Source organism: Mastigoproctus giganteus, chromosome 1, assembly GCF_048544385.1.
Source record: "Mastigoproctus giganteus isolate SK-2022 chromosome 1, ASM4854438v1, whole genome shotgun sequence".
In the NCBI taxonomy this organism is placed as follows: domain Eukaryota; kingdom Metazoa; phylum Arthropoda; class Arachnida; order Uropygi; family Thelyphonidae; genus Mastigoproctus; species Mastigoproctus giganteus.
In genome coordinates, this window is record NC_143575.1 from 52,504,181 (window position 1) to 52,526,769 (window position 22,589).

General features: G+C 37.3%; 1 protein-coding gene across 4 annotated transcripts in view; it reads left to right on the forward strand.

Moving 5' to 3' along the window:
• hiw (MYC binding protein highwire) overlaps positions 1–22,589 on the forward strand; it is a 1,043,263-nt gene that overhangs the window by 290,290 nt on the left and 730,384 nt on the right. For all 4 annotated transcript variants that reach the window (XM_090372846.1, XM_090372865.1, XM_090372875.1 and 1 more), the window contains exon 22: positions 21,726–21,972. In XM_090372846.1, the coding sequence (XP_090228972.1) occupies positions 21,726–21,972 (247 nt within the window). The remainder of the gene's footprint in view (positions 1–21,725; positions 21,973–22,589) is intronic.

The window sequence follows — 22,589 nt, forward strand, 5'->3', positions numbered from 1 at the left end:
TGATTAAACATTTGGTAATCATGTCATATGTGAACAGCAAATTATTCCAGATCAGATATTGAAGAGGCGCCTCCGTAGCCAGGTGGGAAGGAGCAGCAGTGAGTAGCACACGCTTCTTGATTAGACCGGGGTTCGAGCCCGCCACCACCAAATACGGAGGATGCGGAAAGGTCAGGAATGACCACCGCATGTTCACGGAGCAATATGGCCTTAGTTGCTAATGCTCCTAAAAACCAAATAACAAACAAACATCAGATATTGAACTACAACTATAAGATTCCAGCTTCAGATAAATGAGACAAAAAGCCATACTAGTGTAATGGTGTGTGGCATTGTGCAATAATAACTGAACTAAAGCCACAGTTGTGAAGTACTTGCACATCACAACAAGAAACTCATTGGTTTTTTTCCTCATAATCGGATGCAGCAGAGAAACAAAATCATTTTTTGGCAGGTTATTTTCATTAAACTATAAACTATTTATTTTTGTTGAAAAAGAATAATTACAGAACCTTGTTTATAAACACATGAACAAACAGTACAATATGAAAACAGCAAAAGTTATTAGAATACCAGTTTATTAACATAGAAGAATATAAGCTGTCATAGGGTGATATCTCTGATGTCAAGTAATTCGTCAAACATAGAACATAGTAATTCTCTCAAATTTTTGATAGCATAGAACAAATATTAAAAAAAAAAAAAAAACCCAGTGAATATCTGCAAGTGCTTTTATAAGTATTAGATCTTGTTCTCCTTATGAGAGAAGTACTGTAGATTGCAGTGCTTTGCCAAATAAATAAATTTACATGCCTTTACCTTTGTGCTTCTAATTCTTTTGTATGAAGATCACATGTAACAATTAATGTGTATTAATTACTTTGAGAATTATATTTGGCCTTTGCTATTTACCATTAGCAGCACTTCCTGCATATTCTAATTGAGTGTGCACATTACCATTCAGCTAGAATTGCATGTTTCAAATTGCAGCTTAACTTACAAAAGCCTCTGCAACTAACCCACATACTGAAGATGATAGCAATTTCTCAGAGCTTTTTACTTACCTGAAAATGATCGACCTTTACAGTCACTTTTAGACCTATTTCCTGTAACATATACAGTAACTTCTAAACCAAAGTAACAGGTGCAATTTGGTCATAGCAGCCCTAGCACCATTAAATCCCACTCCAACAACATAGTAGCACTTCCAAACAAACTACATCAGATGCATTGTTCCTGGCTTCTTCAGCAGGAAAAGAATTATCCTGACTTTCATTTCAAGGCAGGAAAAAGCACTATAATTCAATACTGTATTTTTCATCAGGTTTCTCTTACACAAACCAAGTTTTCAAACTTTGGTTCATGCTTTACTATAAGCTTAACAACTGAATCTATGCAGTGCTTCTTTTTCTTCTTTCTTTTTTTAGTTAGTTTTCTCTCCATGTGTTTCATTCTAAGTGCCAGCATATGAACATGCTGTTGTGTCATTAGTAACCATATATTTCTCTTTCTCTCCATGACATCCCTGGCACCAATGTAGTCAGTTCAATGTTAAACTTTTAAACCGAGAGAGCATATCCTTTAGCTTACAAGTGACATTTACAACCTAAAACTTTCAGTTAAATGGATTATTTGTACATCATTTATCAGAGTAAGTACAATTAACAGTTTTCATCAGAATGTTATTAAACAATAACAATAATTGTGCCATAACAAAAATATTGAGCTATAAAGTCGAACTAATAAAGCACATCATTATGATTTTAACTTTTGGACAGTGATGTATCGACTATTTATTTGTGTGGAAGAAATAATACTTAAACATATCAAACACAAGGAATGCATTTCTTCGCATTAGCATGCCATGGTTACGTGTAGGACACATACTGTTTCTGCTCATGGGAATTGATCCCCTATGCGTGCTTGCATTGTTATATTCACAACTTACAGTATTGGATATTCTTTTAAACTGCATGTATTATTCCCATATCAGAGACTAATTAATGCTCTGTGGCAGAAATGCAAGAACACTTGTCACTTACTGACCTATGGGCAAGCAGTGCAAATCGAGATGAGCTTTTAACTTATCTTAAACAAACCCATCTATATGAACTCTTCTGATATCAGGTAAGACTAAATTTCAGCACACATTTCCAAATATGGTGTGTGCCACTTATTGTGGTCATGAAAAATGTTATCATTCATATGATGTTATCACTTTTATGAAGTCACAATCAGATCCATACTAATGCATAGAAAAAACAATATTTATTGTAATTAACACTTCAGTTTATATTATCACTTTTTTGCTGTATTGTGGTTTACACCTGTACAGTTTTTTTTTTTTTTTTGGTTAGTTGTTGGTGCATCAGCTTCTATGGCCATAATGCACCTCCCAAAGTTTTTGCATTTTACTGTGATCCAAGCCTGAGGCGGGAATCCAACCCGTGACCTTTGGGTTGCTAGGCAGGAACTTTACCTACCTGGCTAGCCCGGTTGGCACCTGTACAGTGGAAGTGATTATGTAACGGCTAGATTTGTTCTTGAACTCTGCATGTGGCACTTATAAATACTGATGTTGTTTCTTACAGTTCATATGGTTGTCATTGTCATTATTCTGTGAAAGAAAGTACTGTATCTGTACTCCTACTAATTTGACCGTTTTTTTAGTAGAGTATTAATCCTTTTCTAATTCTTGATTTTAATATTTTATTTATTTGTTTTTATAGTTTGTATGGATTTCCAGAAATGTTATTGACTTTCTTGAATAAATAGTGGACAGTCAAATTAAAGTAGTTTATATTGCTTGATTTTAATGTTTTCTTTCATCTATTTCCACCATTTTAGGAACACATTTCTGCTCTACATTAATAAACAGTGATTAACAGCTACATTCTTGTTTCTTTGGTTATTGTTTTCTTCAATTAAGTTGTGTCCCAAAGTGATTACAATAAGTGATGTCCACTGCATTCAAATAGGCACACTTTGGCCAAAGTCGCCCTTTAAGCATTCATACCACCACTACCATCTCATGTATGTAGTATCAAATTTGCTTTTGGTTTAGTGTGGCATCCTGTCTGCAGAACTATATGTTATCCAACTTGCATTAAATGAAATGTCAGCATTCTACACTTCTTAGAGTAATATATTTTAATTCTCTCAGTGCCATCTCAGCCATACAGGGTAAACACCGTTCACGTCATCCTGTAGATCAAGAGAATAGTTATTAAAAAAGAGGAGCACTTCTTCCAACATGCACTCTCACCTTTAGTGCCCCAACTCCACCAAAATCCAGGAAAGCAGGATACCTAAACTGTCAGGTTTAGGTATCATGCTCCCAAATCCATTTAGCTGTTACAAGCACCAAAAGTTTGGCCACTCCCAAACAGCATGTAGAGGAATAGGGGTGTGTGTGTGTGTGTGTGTGTGTGTGTGTGTTCATTAGGCAGGCAAAGGCAGATTACGAGAAATCTTTGGCAAAGGATGCAAAGAAAAACAGCAAAGATGCTTCTTTACTTATGTAAACTCTAGAAGGAAAGGGATGAATCAGATTGGACCACTTAACATAGATGGGTTGATGATCATGCTCAGGTAGCTGATAAACTGAATGAGTATTTTGCATCTACATTCACACCTCAGGAGTTGTTCAATGAGGGGAGTGCCAGTAGTTTATCAAACCCTAATAGGGAGCTAAGTGATTTTATAATAACTGAGAGCAAAGTGGAGGAGAAATAGTTGAAGTTAAACATAAAAAAAAGCACCTAGGGTAGATGGGATCTATTCAATTATATTAAAGGAGGCAGCAAAGGAAGTAAGCAAACCCTTAGCCATAATTATGAGAGCTTCCTTGGACTCAGGGAAGGTTCCCATGTAATGGAGGTGTGCAAATGTATCACCAATTCCAAAAGGTTCAAAAGGTGACACAAGTAACTATAGACCTGTTAGTTTAACTTGTGTTCCGGGGAAAATAATGTTAAAGAAGCATTGCAGGATCATGTACACAAGACTGCAGTAATAGTTAAGACACAGCATCGGTTTGCTAAAGGGAGGTCTTGTCTGACCAGATTGATTGGATACTATGATGTGGTCACAAAGGAACTGAGTGCCAAAAATAATTGATATTATATACTTGGATTTCAGGAAAGCTTTTGATTGTTGCAAATGGAAGACTGCTGTACAAATTGGAGAGGTATGGCATTAAGGGTAAATTCCTACAATGGATAAAGGGATGGTTGAGTGGGAGACGACAGTTGCACATGGAAGACTGCTGTACAAATTAGAGAGGTAGTAGTAGTGGCATGTGATGCAAGAAAGCAAATGTATGAGCTTATGCAGCATCAGCCAAAAAAAAAAAAAAAAAAAAATCACACTATTCCCTCCAAATGCCTGTCCAGTTCCTCCTTAAATTTATTCAACCTATCAACTTCCACAACGACAGACGGAAGTTTCTTCCAGCAATTAACCACCCACTGGCTAAAGACAAATTTCCGCACATCTATTCTACATCTGTCCTTTCTTAATTTGAATTTATGCCCCCTTAGGTTCATAATCTGAACAAGTGGAAGGATCCCATCAGAATTCAGAGTGTTCAACCCATTCAAGGCCTTATACACCTTAATCAGATCACCGTGCAGGTGCCTAGTCTCCAGCCACTGCAATTTGCAGAACTTAAGCCTCTCTTGGTAAGAGGATCCCTTCGTTCCCCCTCACCAATCTTGTTGCCCTTCTCTGTACACACTCAAGTAAATCTACATCCTTCCTAAAATGAGGCCTCCAGACCTGTACGCAGTACTCAATGCATGGCCTGACCATTGTTTTATATACAGGGATAATCACCTCCTTTTCCCTGCTAGCAAAATTCCTATATATCATTGACAAAACCCCATGACCTGCCCAGGCAGCCTGTCTGCATTTCTAAGAAAACTTCATATCTGACTGCACAATTACTCCCAGGTCTTTTTCATTTTCTACCACCTTAAGTGTAGTACCACACAGTTGGTACGTTTCTCTGGGGTTACTTTTACCCATATGCAGTACTTTGCATTTGTCAAGGTTAAACTTCAGTTGCCACTTCTTAGCCCATCTGCCCAAATTATCTAGATCCTGTTGCAGTAGCACACTGCCATTACTGTCATTAACAACCCTGCCAACCTTTGTATCATCTGCAAACTTCGACATTAAGCCTGATATACCTTCATCAATATCATTGATAAATATACAAAACAACAGTGGACCTAACAATGAACCCTGTGGGACTCCACTAATAACATTAGTCCAAGAAGAGCAACACCCATTGATTACCACCCTCTGTCTTCTCCCACTTAACCATCCTTTTATCCATTGTAGCAACTTACCCTTAATACCATTCTGCTCCAGTTTGTACAATAGTCTTCCATGTGCAACAGTGTCAAAAGCTTTCCTGAAATCCAAATATATGATATCAAAATTATTTTTTGCATCCAGTTGCTTTGTAACCACATCATAATATCCTATCAAATTTGTCAGACAAGACTTTCCCTTAACAAACCCATGCTGTGTCTGAATTATTGCTGCAGTCTTGATCTAGATGATCCTGCAATGCATCTTTAACCAGTGACTCCATTATTTTACCAGGAACAGAAGTTAAACTAACTGGTGTGTAATTACTCCTGTTACCCTTCGATCCCCCTTTGTGAATTGGGGATAGATTTGAACATCTCCTGTCCGTGGGAACCTCCCCTGAGTCCAATGATGCTCTCATAATTATGGCTAAGGGTTTGCTTAGTTGCTTTGCCGTCTCCTTTAATATAACTGGATAGATCCCAGCCACCCCAGGTGCTTTTTTTATGTTTAACTTCAACAATTTCTCCTCCACTTTGCTCTTCAGTTATTACAAAGTCATTAAGTATCCTGCTACAATTTGATAACCTTCTGTCATTTTCAAACCTTAATAATTCCTCATGTGTGAATGTAGTTGCAAAATACTCATTCAGTTTATTTGCTATCTGAGCAGGATCATCAACAGTCGAACCATCAAAGTCAAGTGGACCAATCAGATTCATCCCCTTCCTTTCAGAGTTTATATAAGTAAAGAAATCCTTGCTGTTTTTCTTAGCATCTTTTGCCAAGGATTTCTCGTAATCTGCCTTCGCCTGCCTAACTTCTTTTGTGACCTGATTACAGACTAGCTTATATCTGCCATAGGCTTCTGAGTCGCTTGATAATTTATATGCATCCCATGCATTTTTCTTCTCTGTTACGAGTCTCATTAGTTCATTAGATAACCATTTCCGCCTAAATATTGAACAATATTTCTTAATAGGTATGAAACTTTTAGTAGCTTCCACGAATAATTCCTTGAATGCTTCCCACTTAGAATTTACTGTTGGTAACATCGTCAGTTGATCCAACTGTACAGAATTTAAAAACTGTCGGAGACCACTGTACTCACCCTTACGGAAGCAAAAACCCTTTCCTTTACCCCTGATGGTAATTAAATCTTTAAGTAAATCCCACATCAGTACACTGTTATCATTGCCACCTAGTGGTTCCTTTATCTGAAAATTTTTAATACTCGAATGATCACTGCTGATAACCAGATCAAGAGTATTACTTTCTCTGGTTGCCTCTCGAACATGCTACTGCAGAAAACAGTCATCCAATAAATCCTCTAGTGTGTGAGTGACCAACGCACAAGTTCCAGTCAATATCTGGGAAGTTAAAATCCCTCATTATAAGACATTCCAATTTACTAGCCCACTCTATTTCTCTGTATAATTGTTCATTGTACTCATTCAAGTCATTAGGCCTATAACACACTCATACTCTTATTTTTGCTTTCGCAGTGCTTATGTCACACGAAACTGACTCAACAGTGCACTGTTCATCTATATCAACTGGATGCACTTCTTTTGATTTTATGTTTTTCTTAATTAACAGCATAACACCTCCTCCCTTTCTATCCTTTCTGTACACATTGTACTCCCCAAATTCCAGTGCAGCATTCCTTATATCTGTGTGACACCACGTCTCTGCTATCCCAACAATATCTGCCTTGGATGTCTTGACCAACACTTCAAATTCATCAAATTTATTTACTATACTTCTAGCATTGGTATACATGCAAGCATACATGCTCCTATTCCTAGTTACCCTAACACATCCCATATACCCACCTATTTCAGGATGACTGCCATCTGTCCCTGAAACCCCCAACACCCCTCGCTCCAGGTCGCTACTTATTCTAATAGAAGTTGTGCAAGAATCACCTTCACCTCTGCCTACGGCTACTGTTAAACTATTAGTCCTTGTATCCCCCCAAGCTATCAGTTTTCTGACCCACCTAACACTGCCTCGATAGCATCAGCAAATATTCTTGCACCCTTTCTATTTAAGTGTATCCCATCCCTGTAGAAACAGTCTCTCCTGTTAACAAATACAGTCCAGGCTGAAAAAAATCCTATCTCTTGAGCCTTGCACAATCTTTCCAGGGCCGAATTGATCGACAACGTTCTCATCATATACTCCCTTCTATCGTGTCTGGGCAGAATTGCAGACACTTTCAAATTCAACCCTAACTCACGGCTTTTTTTCAACAGTGACCTGTACTTGTTAAGTAATTCTGCTGGTTTCCTACTTTTAATATCATTTTTGCCAACGTGTACAACTATATCACCTTTTGTGCCCAAAGATGATATCCGCTCTACAATGTCATCAACCTTTGCCCCTGGCAAACATACCCTGGTCCTGTTCCACCTATCCTTTTTACAAAGCATGTTTCCCGTTTCCCTGACAATAGTTACCAACAACTACTAGTTCCTGTTGGACCGGCGCATTCTGCCTTGGGGGTTGCCACTGTGATGCGTGATGACCAAGTGCAAGCTCTGGCGTTGATGTGGGCAGCTGAGACCTTATGGGCCCCTCAATTTAGATCTTTCGAGGTATAGCATTAAGGGTAAGTTGCTACAATGGATAAAGGGATGGTTGAGTGGGAGACGACAGAGAGTGGTAATCAATGGACACTGCTCTTTATGGTCAAATGTTATTAGTGCATTCCCCAGGTTTCGGTGTTGGGCCCATCATTGTTTTGTATATTTATCAATGATATTGATGAAGGTAGATCAGGTTTAATGTCCAAGTTTCAGATGATACAAAGGTTGGCAGGGTTGTTAACAACAGTAAAGACAGTATGCTACTCCAACTGGATCTAGACAAGTTGGGCAAATTGGGCTGAGAAGTGGCAACTGAAGTTGATATGAGAAGTGATATGGGTAGCAATAACCCAAGAGAAACGTACCAACTGTGGTACTACACCCGGGGAAGTGGAAAGTGAAAAAGACTGGGGGTAATTGTACAGTCAAATATGAAGTTCGCCAAGCAGTGTAGACGGGCTGCCAGGGCAGGTCATGGAGTCTTGTCGATATATAGGAATTTTGCTAGCAGGGTACGGAGGTGATTATCCTGTTATATAAGGCAATGGTCAGGCCACACCTAGAGTACTGTGTACAAGTCTGGAGGCCTCATTTTAGGAAGGATGTAGAGTTGCTAGAACGAGTACAAAGAAGGGCAACAAGATTGTTGAGGGGAACAAAGGGGTGCTCTTACCAAGAAAGACAAGTTCTGCAAATTGCAGCACCTGGAGAATAGGCACCTGCAAGGTGATCTGATTGAGGTGTATAATGCCTTGAATGGATTGAGCAAGCTGAATGCTGATGGGATTCTTCCTCTTAGTCAGATTAAGAACTTGAGGGGGCATAGATTCAAATTTGAGGGAAGACAGTTGCAGAATAGATGTACAGAAATTTGCCTTTAGCCAGTGGGTAGTTGATTGTTGGTACAGACTTCCATCTTTTGTTGTGGAAGTTGATAGCCTAAAGAAATTTAAGTCTGAGCTGGACAGGAATTTGGAATGAATGGAGGGGTGAAATGGGAGGGTTTTTTTTGGCTGATGCTGCATAAGCTTGCTTTCTTGCATCATATGCTTCTACTAATGCTAATTCTCCCTGCGGTTGAAAGGAACACTCCCATAACAAATGCTGCTGTAGTAGCACAGAAACAAAAGAATTAGGAGCATTTGAAACACAAACTGACATCTCTCTTTCTCCAAGCATCTCAATAGCAGACTGCGCATGAACACTCTTTTCAAAATCAAAACAAAAAAAATTGGATTAAAAAAAAAAAACGCACCACCAATCATGATCTTACCAAATGCTGAAGCCTGAACACAATTGGCCAAAACCTCAAAAAAATCTCCAAGTGATAGCAAAAACACAGTATAATACCAATTTCTTGGAAACAGATGACCAAGATCAAGGTGAAGCTATTCTTGAGCTTCATGCAACTGATGATATGGATACTGGTGGTCAGCCAATCTTTCCCAAAAAAAGAAAAATACAAAACAGAGTTTCATAAACAGATAACACGAAGAAAATCAGCAGAAACAACAACAGCCTAAGTAATATGTATGGTACTTCAGTGGAATTGTGATGGTCTCCCAAACAATATTGATGATATTAAAGATCTTTTCATGTCTACATTCCTGCTGTTTTATGTTTACAAGAAACTAACCTAATCCCACAAATAAATATTACAACAAAGCAGTATAATATATACAGATAAGGTTGAGTAAACACAATTACTGCTCATGGAAGTAAAGCCTTTAGTAAATTACGGTAAATTCTACAATTCCTTCCAAACATCCCTTGAAGCAGTTGCAGCATGTATCATGGCAGGAATTGCACTTACCATAGTTTATCTTCCACCAAACCATTCCCTTGTATATTAAGGATTAGAACACCTAGTGAATCAGTTGCGCTCTCCTTTTTGCCTACTTGGAGATTTCAATGGACATCACCCTTTATGGGTATATCTCTTCACTGAGACAAAAGGGGAAAGATGATTGAAAAACTCCTAGATGAGCAAAACCAAACATACCTAAACACAGGCAATCAACAAGTTCAACAGTAGACCTTACCATCTGCTAACCATCCTATTTCTTCTACTCGATTTGGACAGTTTTAAAATTCATATACCAGTAACCACTACCCTATCATCTACAGAATATTGATGGATGATGCACCACAAATTGCAAATGGAAAAGCATACTGAGCAAAATATCAATCCTCTGTAACATTAGATCAAGAAGACAAGTTCTCGGATATTGAAAGCACAGTTAGGTATGTGACACATCGGATAATCTTTGCTTCAATTGTTGCAATTCAACTGGCATCCAGTAAACATTGTAAATGGTACAAATACTGTTTACAATGGAAAGATGAATGCAATATGACAAAAAAAGAGAAAAATGAGGCATGGAATCAGTTTTGAAGGCACCCCACCACTGCCATCTCATAAAATACAAGAAGGCAACAAGTCCATTATATAGTAATAGTAATGGAGGCATGTAATGCAAGAAAGCAATGTATGAGCTTATGTAGCATCAGCCAAAAAAAAAAAAAAAAAAAACTTCACACATCCATTCCCTCTAAAAGTTTGTCCAGTTCCTCCTTGAATTTATTGAAGCTATCAACTTCCAGAATGACAGATGGAAGTTTGTTCCAGCAATTAACCAACCCGCTAGCTAAAGGCAATTTTCTGCACATCTATTCTACAACTGTCTTTCCTCAATTTGAATTTATACCCCTCAGGTTTTTTGTAATCTGAGCACGGGGAAGAACCCACCAGAATTGAGCCTGCTCAACCCATTCAAGGCCTTATACACCTCAGTCAGATTATCTTGCAGGTGCCTAGTCTCTAGCCACTGAAATTTGCAGAACTTAAGCCTATCTTAGTAAGAGGATCCCTTCGTTCCCCTCAACAATCTTGTTGCCCTCTGTACATGCTCAAGCAACTCTGTGCCCTTCCTAAAATGAGGCTTCCAGACCTATACGCAGTACACAGGCATGGCCTGACTATTGCCTTATACAAAGGGATAATCACCTCCTTTTCCCTACTAGAAAAATTCCTGTATATCATTGACAATACCTAATGTCCAGCTCTCGCAATCTGTTTGCATTGCTGAGAAAACTTCATATCTGACCACACAATTATTCCCAGGTCGTTTTCATTTTCTACCACCCTAAGTGTAGTATGACATAGTTGGTATGTTTCTCTGGGGTTACTTCTACCAATATGCAGTACTTTGCATTTGTCAATGTCGCGGGTTTGATTCCCGCCTTGGGCTTGGATCAAAGTACTGCAAAAACCTTGGGAGGTGCATTATGGCCACAGAAGCCTATGCGCCAACAACTAACAAAAAAAAAAAAAAAAAAAAAATTGTCAATGTTCAACTTCAGTTGCCACTTATCAGCCAATCTGCTGAACGTTTATAGATCCTCTTGCAGTAGTGTACTGTCATTAGTGTCATCAACAACCCTGCCAACCTTCGTATTGTCGAAAACTTAGACATTAAGCCTAATATACCTTCATCAATATCATTGATAAATATACAGAACAGCAGTGGGCCCAACACCAAACTCTGGGGGATGCCACTAGTAACATTAGTCCACAAAGAGCAGCGTCGATTGATTACCACTCTCTGTCTTCACCCACTCAACCACCGTTTTATCCATGGTAGCAACTTACCCTTAATATCATACTCCTCCAATGTGTACAGTAGCCTTCCATGTGCAACAGTGTCAAAAGCTTTCCTGAAATCCAAGTATATGATATCAAAATTATTTTTTTGCATCCAGTTCCTTTGTAACCACATCATAGGATCCAATCAGACTAGACTTTCCCCTAACAAACTGCTGTGTCCAATCAGCCTAGACTTTCCCATGCTGTGTCTGAATTATTACTGCATTCTTGTCTAGATGATCCTGCAATGCATCTTTAACCAGTGACTCCGTTATTTTCCCTGGAACAGAAGTTAAACTAACTGGTCTGTTAATTACTCATGTCACCTTTAGATCCCCCTTTGTCATGAACGACATATCTTTTACTGCTTTTAACCATCTGACTGAACCTTCTACACTCAGTTAGATACTCTCTCACACAATGACCATGTGTCAGCTGTTTTTAACTATTTAAAACTGATAACATTATTTTTTTTTATCTTTTTAATATATACTCTGTTGTTAACATATACTTTCATTATATTTTATATATCATTTATACTTTGTTGACTGCTCTTATGCATATTTTTGTACAAATATTTTTCTGATATAGTGACCAATATTCCCGGGTAACTGTATTATTTTAACCTTTGTTTCTGTACTTTTAATATGTCTACTCATTTATCGTGGTTGGCACATTATACCATAGGTTGCTGCTGTGGTAGTAAACCCAAAAGCAAATCAAATCAAATCAAAATCAGATCCCCTCCTTTGTGAATTGGGGATTGATTTGCACATGTGCAGTCAGTGGGGATTTCCCCTGAGTCCACATTTAGTTCCTTGAATACTTCCCACTTAGAATTTGCTGTTGATAACATCATCAGTTAGTCCCACTGTAGTCACCTTTACAGAAGCAAAAACCCTTCCTTTTACCCCTGATGGTAATTATATATTTAAGTAAATCCTGCATCACTACACTGTGATCGCTGCCACCTCGGTGCTGCCCAAAATCCTGACGGCCAAAATTCCTAGAGCTGAAAATCTCAACAACCACAGATCCCGACATGTCGATTGTATTTAAAAAAACAAAGTTAAGTGCATATATCAGACATTGTTTGCAATAAAAAATGTTTTTTATGTAATCTAAATGGTCGCTAAAAACAAAAATTTTATTTTAACTTATGGAACCTGTACATTGCAGTTATGCAAACAGTATATGATAATGTTAATATTTTGTTATTTTCATATTAATTCATATTAATGAATAAACAGCACACAGTTTATATATATATATATATGAATAAAATAAAATAATATTTATAAAGATACATTATGCACAACACCATGAAGGTAATCACAGATCTATTTTCACAACTGTCATTATTCTCGTTTCTCTCTTGACTGTCGTCTTCTTACATTTTGGACAGAATTTGGCACGAAGTATGCATTCAGCCTAGGTATTGACCTGTTGCTGTCCTTTCTGAAATTCCTAGATGATCCTATATACGCCAATATCTGCTCGTCAAGCCTCAACACTGTTTTGTCTTGAGGCTTGGCAAAGATGGGAGTTGTGAAGATGGAATATGGTGAAGTTGTGTGTGTATGGAATTCCCTGTTGAATGGAATTGTATATGGACCATAATGGTGGAGCGTGAATTACCATCTAATTCTTCTATATGTATATATTTATAATTGTATTCAAACCACTCTATCACATATCTAGCTTCCCTCAGTAAATATGGCTTCAGAACATTAAATGTGAAGGAATAAATACTAAGGGACACAAATGTCGAAGCAGCAAACTAAATTCTTCATCTGTGCTGTACTGAGATGGCAGTCACTTGCTTGAAATTTTCTCTAAACACTTTGTTCAAGGCAGAAAAAGCAGATCTTATTAGACATGTTTTGGAACTCGTCTTGGGAGGCATTTATTTCAGCTAATTCCAGGTCGGTTAATATGGCCTGTGGTCTCAATTCAATTTCATTTTCTTCGGCGAAGTGAATCATATTGTGAAACAAACATTTATAATTTTCTTCACTCTTATTCATCATCAACATATAAACTAAGGGAAGAATTCAATAGTTTTCATTACCGACGAGTGTTTGTGTTGTATATAATTGATAAAAAATTGTGGCAACAGTTTTAGATGTACCATCCATAATCCAATATTGAGCACATGATAGGCGTTGAATATTTACTTTTGTTGTATATAGAAAAATATTTTCCTCTCCCACTGCAGAATCTTTAACAATAAATAGCATTTTCTTATTTTCCCATTTTCTTCTTATTATTATATTTGTAAAAGAATAAGAGAAGTTTACCTCAATATGATACATAGAACACTTCCAAATGATACTCCCCAGAAATTAAAATGAAAACAATTAAAAAATTGAAAATCTTACATTACAGTAAGAAATAATTAACAATAATTAAAAATCAATTTAACACAATTAAAAATTAAGTAAAAAATTAATTTAATTTAATGAAAAAAATTGCAAAATGATTTTATGTCGTTTTTACAATTTTTTTTCAATGTCAATATGGTTTTCTCAAGATAAGACCAACTTTGAATGCCCTGACAAAGGCAGACAAACATATGCTTCTGCCTTTCTCAAAAATTAGCACTTGGTTATGATATGCCTTCACATTGAGAAGGCTTTTAATACAACCTGTAGATATGGTAAATTGTGCAACTTACACTGGATAGGAATGTGAGACCATTTATCAGAATTCGTACATAATTTCTTCCAATTCCAGTTTAACCGTTTTCTGTCTTAAAAAATATATTCAAGACAAAGGAGTTTCCCAAGGCTCAGTCCTCATTGCAACTCTGTTCACAATCAAAATTAAACTCATCACACAAGACATACCTGAAACTTGAAATATTTATATGCAGATGACTTCACTATTTCATGCCACTCATATAATATGCACACCATTGAGAGACAATTGCAAGGTGCTATAAATAAAATAGAGACATGGACTACCTATAATGGTTATTGGATTTCAGTACAGAAGACAGCAGCAATATACTTCTGTGGAAAATGCAAGATGTATTCTGATCCTGAATTATGAATAGGTAACCAAGAAAGCTTACTTAAACATAGTGTCTGACTTTTTTGGAGTAATCATGGATGATAAACTAAATTTCCTTGAGCACATAAAATACCTGCGTAACATCTGTTTAAAGAATTAAATATTCTAAGGTCAGTATCTTCCATGAGATGGGGCACAGACTGCTTCTCGCTGCTGCATATATCTACTTGGATCACATTTGTTCTAACTGCAGGTAATTCTGATCTGGCATGTGGTTCATCGTCTTTCTACAAACAAAGTTCACCCTCCATAAATTTACCAGTCTATTGATTCTCACAATGCTGAAAATCTGACTTGAACTAGCACTGTCAATGCCATACATGATGCACTTCTTCCCTCAGATGACCCCCAGCTGTGATCTTCCTATTCATAAATAAATTAGCTCTGTCGACAGGGCCTACATTACTTCTGAATCCACTCCTTGTTTCACCCAAGTGCAGATTGATTCAGTAATCCCTAAAATCAGTAATAATAGTTGTCCCGGACTTGATAACCTTGAGGAATTTATGAAACGACTACATAAACTGTATCCATCTGTCTTTGTTACACTCTGTAATAAATGTTTGAATGAGGCAATTTTTCCTGTCCTCTGGTAGAAGGCATTGCTAAAATTAATTTTCAAACCTGGTGCTCCTACTTCTTGGATAAAACCCTTGTGTGACATTGCTGCTCATCTAGAGTGTCGCATCTAGATTGTGTTTTTACTGAACAATCGTTAAAGCCTTCTAACCAGTTTGGTTTTCGTCCAGGTTGTGGAACTGAGGAGGCACTGGTTGAACTTTTTTCCAGAGCAAACAGCTGTACCTTTAAATTCATCATGGCTATTTGGAATTTGGTTTTAAATTAGTGGCTTCTCCATTCATCCCCCAATGCTTTTAAAAATGCATATGCTAATGATCTAATGCTTCTTGTCCTTGGAAATTCTCGTTCTTCTCTGGAAAGTACTGTTAATAATATCATGAATGATCTGTGCTCTTGGTGTGTTATTAATAAACTTACCATTTCTCCTGAAAAGACTAAACTTCTTTATCTTAAGGGCAACCTTAACATTTCCATGCTTCCAACTGTTAACGTTTTGATCGCTCTCTCTCTCCATGGTTGACTTCCATAAATTTCTTGGTCACATTAATTTCTAGATTGTAAATTAAACTTTCAGAAACATTTCTTGTACCTCATGATAAAATAGTCAATTATACTTCTATGGTTGTCCATCTGTTGCATCAGTCCTGGGGTATTGACCATCATATCTTTCGTCTTTTGTACAACATGGCGTTTGTTCCAATTTGTACCTATGGTGCTGGTGCCTGGTTTTGGTATTCTAAGAAGATTGCTATCCAAGAGAAACCCTCTTCCATCCAAAGATGTATGCTCTTAATGATGAGTTGTTCCTGTCACACTGTCTCGACAGCTGTGCTACAGGTTTTAAATGGTTGCCTACCTTTGAACCTCCAAATCGCTTATCAAGGTTTTTGTTAGTATCTCAGACATGCCGTTTTTGTTTACTTTTTTAGTCATAACTCTTAATATCCACTGCAATCCTAAAACTGGAAAAGACTCGGTGCTGGAACCACCTAGTCCAATTCTGGCAAGATTGGTGGCCTTCTTCAAAAAAATGAAGAATTTCTTGTTTGGTCACAAGGAAGTTTATTCCATCTGTGTCTTTTGCTTTACAAAAGTCAGTTCTAAAATGGTTCTGTCCAAATTTTCATAGTCTTTTTTTCCTCTAACTGACCATGGTTCCCTTTGAGCCAAATTTGCTGTTTAATCTGTCTGATTCTCCCATCTGTAACTGTGGCAGCCCAGATCACTGGCAGTGTTCTTTTCACCTGTCCATCACACACAGCAAACAGAGGCGGATCTTCATCAGCTTCTGTCTGTTGTGTGTCAATCATTTTCTCCAGGCAACGAATCATCTTTCTTGGACTCCAAAAATAAAATTTAATCTTCTACGGAATTTTGCACATAAAGCCTTGCCCAGTTATAAGAAATACCTACATTAGTGCTTCAGTTCCTGGAAATACTCCTATTCTGGCTCTACCACCAGTCCAGGCCATCACCTCTATCATCTCCAGTTCATGATACCACCACCACCACTGCTGTCATCACTACCTTTAGTTCAAATAACTGTGTTTACCACCACCTTCAACTTTGACATATCCTAATCATACTCGTAGAATGCTGAATGATCACTGTATTTTGCTGTTTTCTATCTCCTGCCAGCCTCAGACCAGTTCTGAGGCAGAATTGTATGCTGGCACAGGTTGTTCTGTGTTGAACCTTTGTCTTTTAATTCTTGTGTTTTCCTTTTGTCCATCTATCAAGTGTTTACTTATTTTTACTTTTTATTCTTCCTCATTTTCTGCTATTCTTTTCTCTATTATGTTTGTCCTTGCTGGCACCAGCCAGCAAGGACAAAAGCAAGTTATAGCGTTTAGTTGCCACCAGCTTATATATACACTTGCCTTTAATATATATATATATATATATATATATATACACACACACACACACACACACACACACACACACACACACACACACACACACACACACACACACACACACAACTGCAGTGAGACTGGCCTTAATTGGAAGGCACCACCTCAAAAGACACTGGCCTCAATGACTGATATAAGAGGTCAAAATATCTCATCACTATAATGGTACGTGCTAATGCCAGCAGTAGTCAAAAATTGCCTTTGGTTGTTATAGAAAAACAAAAAAAGCCTAGATCATTTAAATGCTATTAATTTAAATGCTTTGCCAGTTAAATATTTCTCACAAAACACGCATGGATGAGCCAAGATAAAAAACTAAATAAAATATTTGTACTATGTGTAAGATCACATTTTTGGCATCAAAAGGTTTTACTACAATGTTCAATGTTACTGATGGATAATGCAATGATGGCAAAATACCATGCCACTTTCTGCCAAAAAACGGGCGCCTCCGTAGCCAGGTGGGAAGGAGCAGCAGTGCGTAGCATACGCTTCTTGATTTAGACCGGGGTTCGAGCCCGTCACCATCAAATACGGATGATGCGGAAAGGTCAGGGAATGACCACCGCATATCCTCGGAGCAATATGGCCTTAGTTGCTAATGCTCCTAAAAACCAAATAACAAACAAACAAACAAACTGCCAAAAAACATGACATCTCCCAATCAATCGAAGGACCAATGCGTGATTGAGAGTATGAAACATCGTTATTGCAAAATATTCATTCAAAAACTTGTTTCGGCAGAAAATAAATTAGATTAGATAGAGTTTTGGAAAAGCTATACTATAGAAGATGCAATTTTCAATGTTACTGATGCCTGGAATGATGTTCCAGTTCAAACAATACAAAGAAGTTGAAATAAGTTGTGGCCAGAAATATATTCAAGTGATACAGAAACCATTCAAAAAGAAACTGAAATTTTGCACTTATGCTCTTACGTTCCTGGTTTTAAAAATATATCGATGGAGGAAGTAAATGATTGGCTGGATATGAACAAAATGGACATCGTATGCGAAATTTTAGATGATGATGAAATTGTGCAAAGAGTGATGCCAATTTCGGATGATTCTGAAACTGAAGAAAAAGCTACTGCTGATGGAACAACAAACATAATTAGCCACTGTCAAGCTAAAACTATGTTGTCAAAATGCAATGAGTGGTTCGAGGTACAAGAAGAAGCAGATGCTACACAAGTGTTACTTTTGCATAAATTTCATAACATTGCCTTCCAAAAGGCTCAAGGGGTAATGAAACACAAGAAAATGACTGACTTTTTTAGAAAAGAAATTTGATTATGTAATATTGTTTTACTTTAAATTTTTTAATGACATTAGAACAAAGTTGTATGTATGTAATATTCTTTTCTTTTAAATTTTTTAATCCCCTCCAGGGGCTCATATCTGGTGAGTATGGGCTCGGCACACCCAGGATCCTGGGCTGGATATCATCATTCTTCTTTTTCTTGGTGATTCCCTTTGACTTTTGACTCTCTCTCTCTCTCTCTCTCTCTCTCTCTCTCTCTCTCTCTCTCTCTCTCTCTCTCTCTCAGGGTAACTCGGGATTTTTTTTTTTTTTTGGCTGGTGCAGCATAAGCCTCAGGCTTCCTTGCACCATGTAGCTAATAATAATAATGAAGACATTACTATACCAATGTAAGTGAAAATATTAAAAATAGGTATGTATATAGATATCTGTACTATGATTTTTTGATGACCCAGTAAAAAATAAATAATAATTAAAGTTTAATTAAATTTCATTAGGTTATGTATTACCGTATTTCCCCATGTATAAGACGCACCTTAATTTTGGGGCCCGAAATTTGAAAAAAAATTCATCATAAAATTCATACAACTCATCACTGTCAAAACTCCCATCCATTAGCTTGTCCTCATGTGTCTGATGACAAATCACTGTCTTCATATATTGCCTCGTCCTCAGTTCCATCTATGGCATTTGAAATGCCTCACTTCTTAAATGACTTGACAACAATCTCAATCTTCATATTATCCCAGGATCTTTTCACCCAGGTACAAACCTCTCCTATAGTTGGTTTCTTCACTCTTCCTGCTGGTGTCAAATTGTCCCCAGAAGACTTCATCCATTGGTTCCATTCGTCTCTCATGTCAGATTTGAAGGGTTTGTTAATGCCGACATCAAGTGGTTGGAGCTGGGATGTCAGGGTATGACAGCAAGTTTTGCTCTGCTTTTGTTTTTTGCTCTGCAGCAATCTTTGTATTTTTTGTTATGTGTGCCCTGAACTGATCAAGCACCAATAGGGCAGGTTTGCGTAAGAGCCCACGTGGTCTCCTGCTCCAAACTTTCTCAAACCAGATCTTCATCCCATCCTGATCCATCCAACCCTTGACATGAACGTGGACAATCACCTCTCGAGGAATGTCTTCTTTTGGCATTGTTTTGCGTTTGAAAATCAGCATAGGAGGCAGCTTGGTTCCGTCAGCACAACAAGCTAGAACAACTGCATAATAGCTCTTTTCATGTCCACTTGTCTTCACAGTTACAGTTTTCACCCCCTTCTTATCAACAGTTCTGTTACTTGGGACATCAAATTGAAGGGGGACTTTGTCCATATTTGCAATCTGTCCCAACTCAAACTGATGTGTCTTCCGACATTGAATGACAAAACGATGAATTCAAGGACCTTCTGCTCATAGCTTTCAGGCATTTTTTGGGCAAGCGTGGTGCGTGTACGCATGCTTAGCCCATTCTGTTTCATGAACCTGAAGCACCAATTGTGTCCTCCTTTGAAATCAGTAACTTCTTTTTCGTCAGCAATTCTTCTTGCCTCATGCTGAACCATCTTTGTGGACACAGGAATTCGAATTGCCCTTTGCTCCTCAATTTATATCTTCAATTCCCTCTCTAAATTAGGCTATTTTGCTGACTTGCCTCTAATGGCTTTCTTCTGCCGTGGCGTTTTCATTAGGGTTTCTTCTTCCCGTAGCCAGTCTCGGATTGTTTTCTCAGTTGGAGGAGGACCAAACTTACATTCAGCAGCATGATTTCCATTCACTTTTGCAAACTGGATCACTTTTAATTGAATTCAGCACTGTACGAAAATCTTTTCTGAGCCATTTCTTGTCAGAACGTGGCAAAACGTAACCTAATATACTGGTAACAAGTGCGAAACAGTGAACACAAAGAAAACAAACGCGAGAAAGCAGGAAATGCATGTAAAAAAAAAAATCTACAACCACTGTATAAGATGCACCCAGTTTTTAAAACCCCAAATTTTTCGAAAAAAGGTGTGCCTTATACATGGGGAAATATGGTATATAATAAAATAAAAAAGTTAATCACCATGTGTATTGTATGTATAATGGTTTTAATGTACATATTCTGTTATCTGTCTATTGAATTATCCATCATGGTCTTGCTCCCGTACCCTGGTGGATAATTTAGGTTCTACTGTATATATATAGATTGATGAACTGTTTGCCATACTTCTAGCCTTAATGCACATTGATACATATCACCTTGAAAAAAAGTACCATATTTGTAGACTCTTTAAGTGCCATATATGCCATACAATTAGAGCTCCTTCCAACCACACATATGAAAAATCCTCTTCTGTTTATCTCGTCTTAGTGATAAACGGCTATTCAGGAAATGAGCATAGCGACCAGGCTGCAAAAAATTCATCAGATGCCTTTCTATTAAACCACCAGGTTCTATATAATGACTGGCTTGTTTAATTGCATTCCTGTAATTAGACAAGCCAATAAAACTGAATGGATTTAAAATCTGGAAATGATATCAGAAACGAGAACTCAAACAATGAAAATCAAGCCTTTGCTGAAACAGACATGAAAAAGTAAACTTTGCCAGGCCACATATTCAGCATACGTACCTGACACACCGTTTTCTCCTGATGAAATGCGATCCTCCCCAGTGTCACAGAAGTAATTTTTAATTGACAGTAAAGCATTTTTCTCATAGATTGTCCACTCTGTATTAATGCTTGGCAAACAGTTTTTCAATCACTTGTATTGTCATAAGTCTCTAACTCTGCAGACAATTTTAGGTGATAATTCAAACATTAATGACATTTTTACTTTCCTTAAATTAGCAGACATCACAAATCACATCTATTATAAACTTGAACATCCTGATAACAAAATAACAGGCACATTATAGCCAAAGTAGTTTTTACATCAAAAATCCCGAAATAACAGCAACATCTTTCTGTACCTGAAAGATCTCTGAGCGATCTTTCTTTGTATTAGTGTTTTATGTTCATTTATGTGGTGAGTATGTTTGTATGCCTGCCATTTTTTTAATTTCTCTTTTATTTTAACTTAATTTAATATTTTCGTGGCTTTAATTTTAATTTGTTGGCACTACTTTCAGTCACTTAACCTTTATTACCATTAATGCTGCTGAAGTAGCCCCCGGAAAGAGGTTGATATGCTTTTTTTGTTAATAAAACCAATTTAAAATTGCACACAGAAATGTCTTAATGTTTTTTTTTTCTTTTTTTTTTTAAACAAAAATTTTTGTTTCTTTTTATGTGATTTTTGTTTATTTCAAACTATTTAATTTGATTATATAAAATGTTTATACCATTTTTATTGACAGAAGGGACAACTTGGAAGGAGTCCTCCCAATGCTGGTGGTGATGATAATAAGAGAGACAGAATTAGAGAGAAGGAATCTCTATGGCATGCCATACCAGGTATGATTCCTAATATTGGAGCAAAACACGGACGTCGAGCCACTTGGATAGGAGCTAGTGGGGACCAAACATTCATTAAAATTGATGAATCTCTTATCAATTCACACAACCTTACGAAATCTAGTGTTGTTGCAAACAAGAGCTGTATTGGTAAGTTAAATTTTTTAAAAAAATTATGCATTTGAAATTTTTTATACCATTGTATTCTGTTATAGAACTTTCTTGGTGCAAAATAAGTTACAAAAAGATTATCAACAGACTCCTATTTTGTTTTTTTTAATTAAACTAGCTTCATAGTTGTTGTTATTTGGTTTTTAGGAGCATTAGCAACTAAGGCCATATTGCTCCGGGGATATGCGGTGGTCATTCCCTGACCTTTCCGTATTTGGTGGTCATGGGCTCAAACCCTGGTCTAATCAAAAAGTGTGTGCTGTGCACTGCTGCTCCTGCCCACCTGGCTATATAGGCACCCTTCATAGCTGTGATCAGTCTTTTAAACAGTTGACTTCCAAATTATAAGAAGAAAGAAAAGTAATTCGTATTGGTCTCTCATCATTGTATAATCTCCATATATCTCCTGACAAAGAATCCAAAAATTCCAAACAGTTGCTGCCCAGTTGCTTTGACAAGCAGCTTGTGCAAGATATTCCTGGAAATGATGGTCAGTGCCCAACTCATGTGGTATTTAGAAGCAAATGACCTCTTTTCTAGAACACAATATGGCTTCCAAAGGAACAGGTCAATGCTTGACCATTTAATAAGACTGA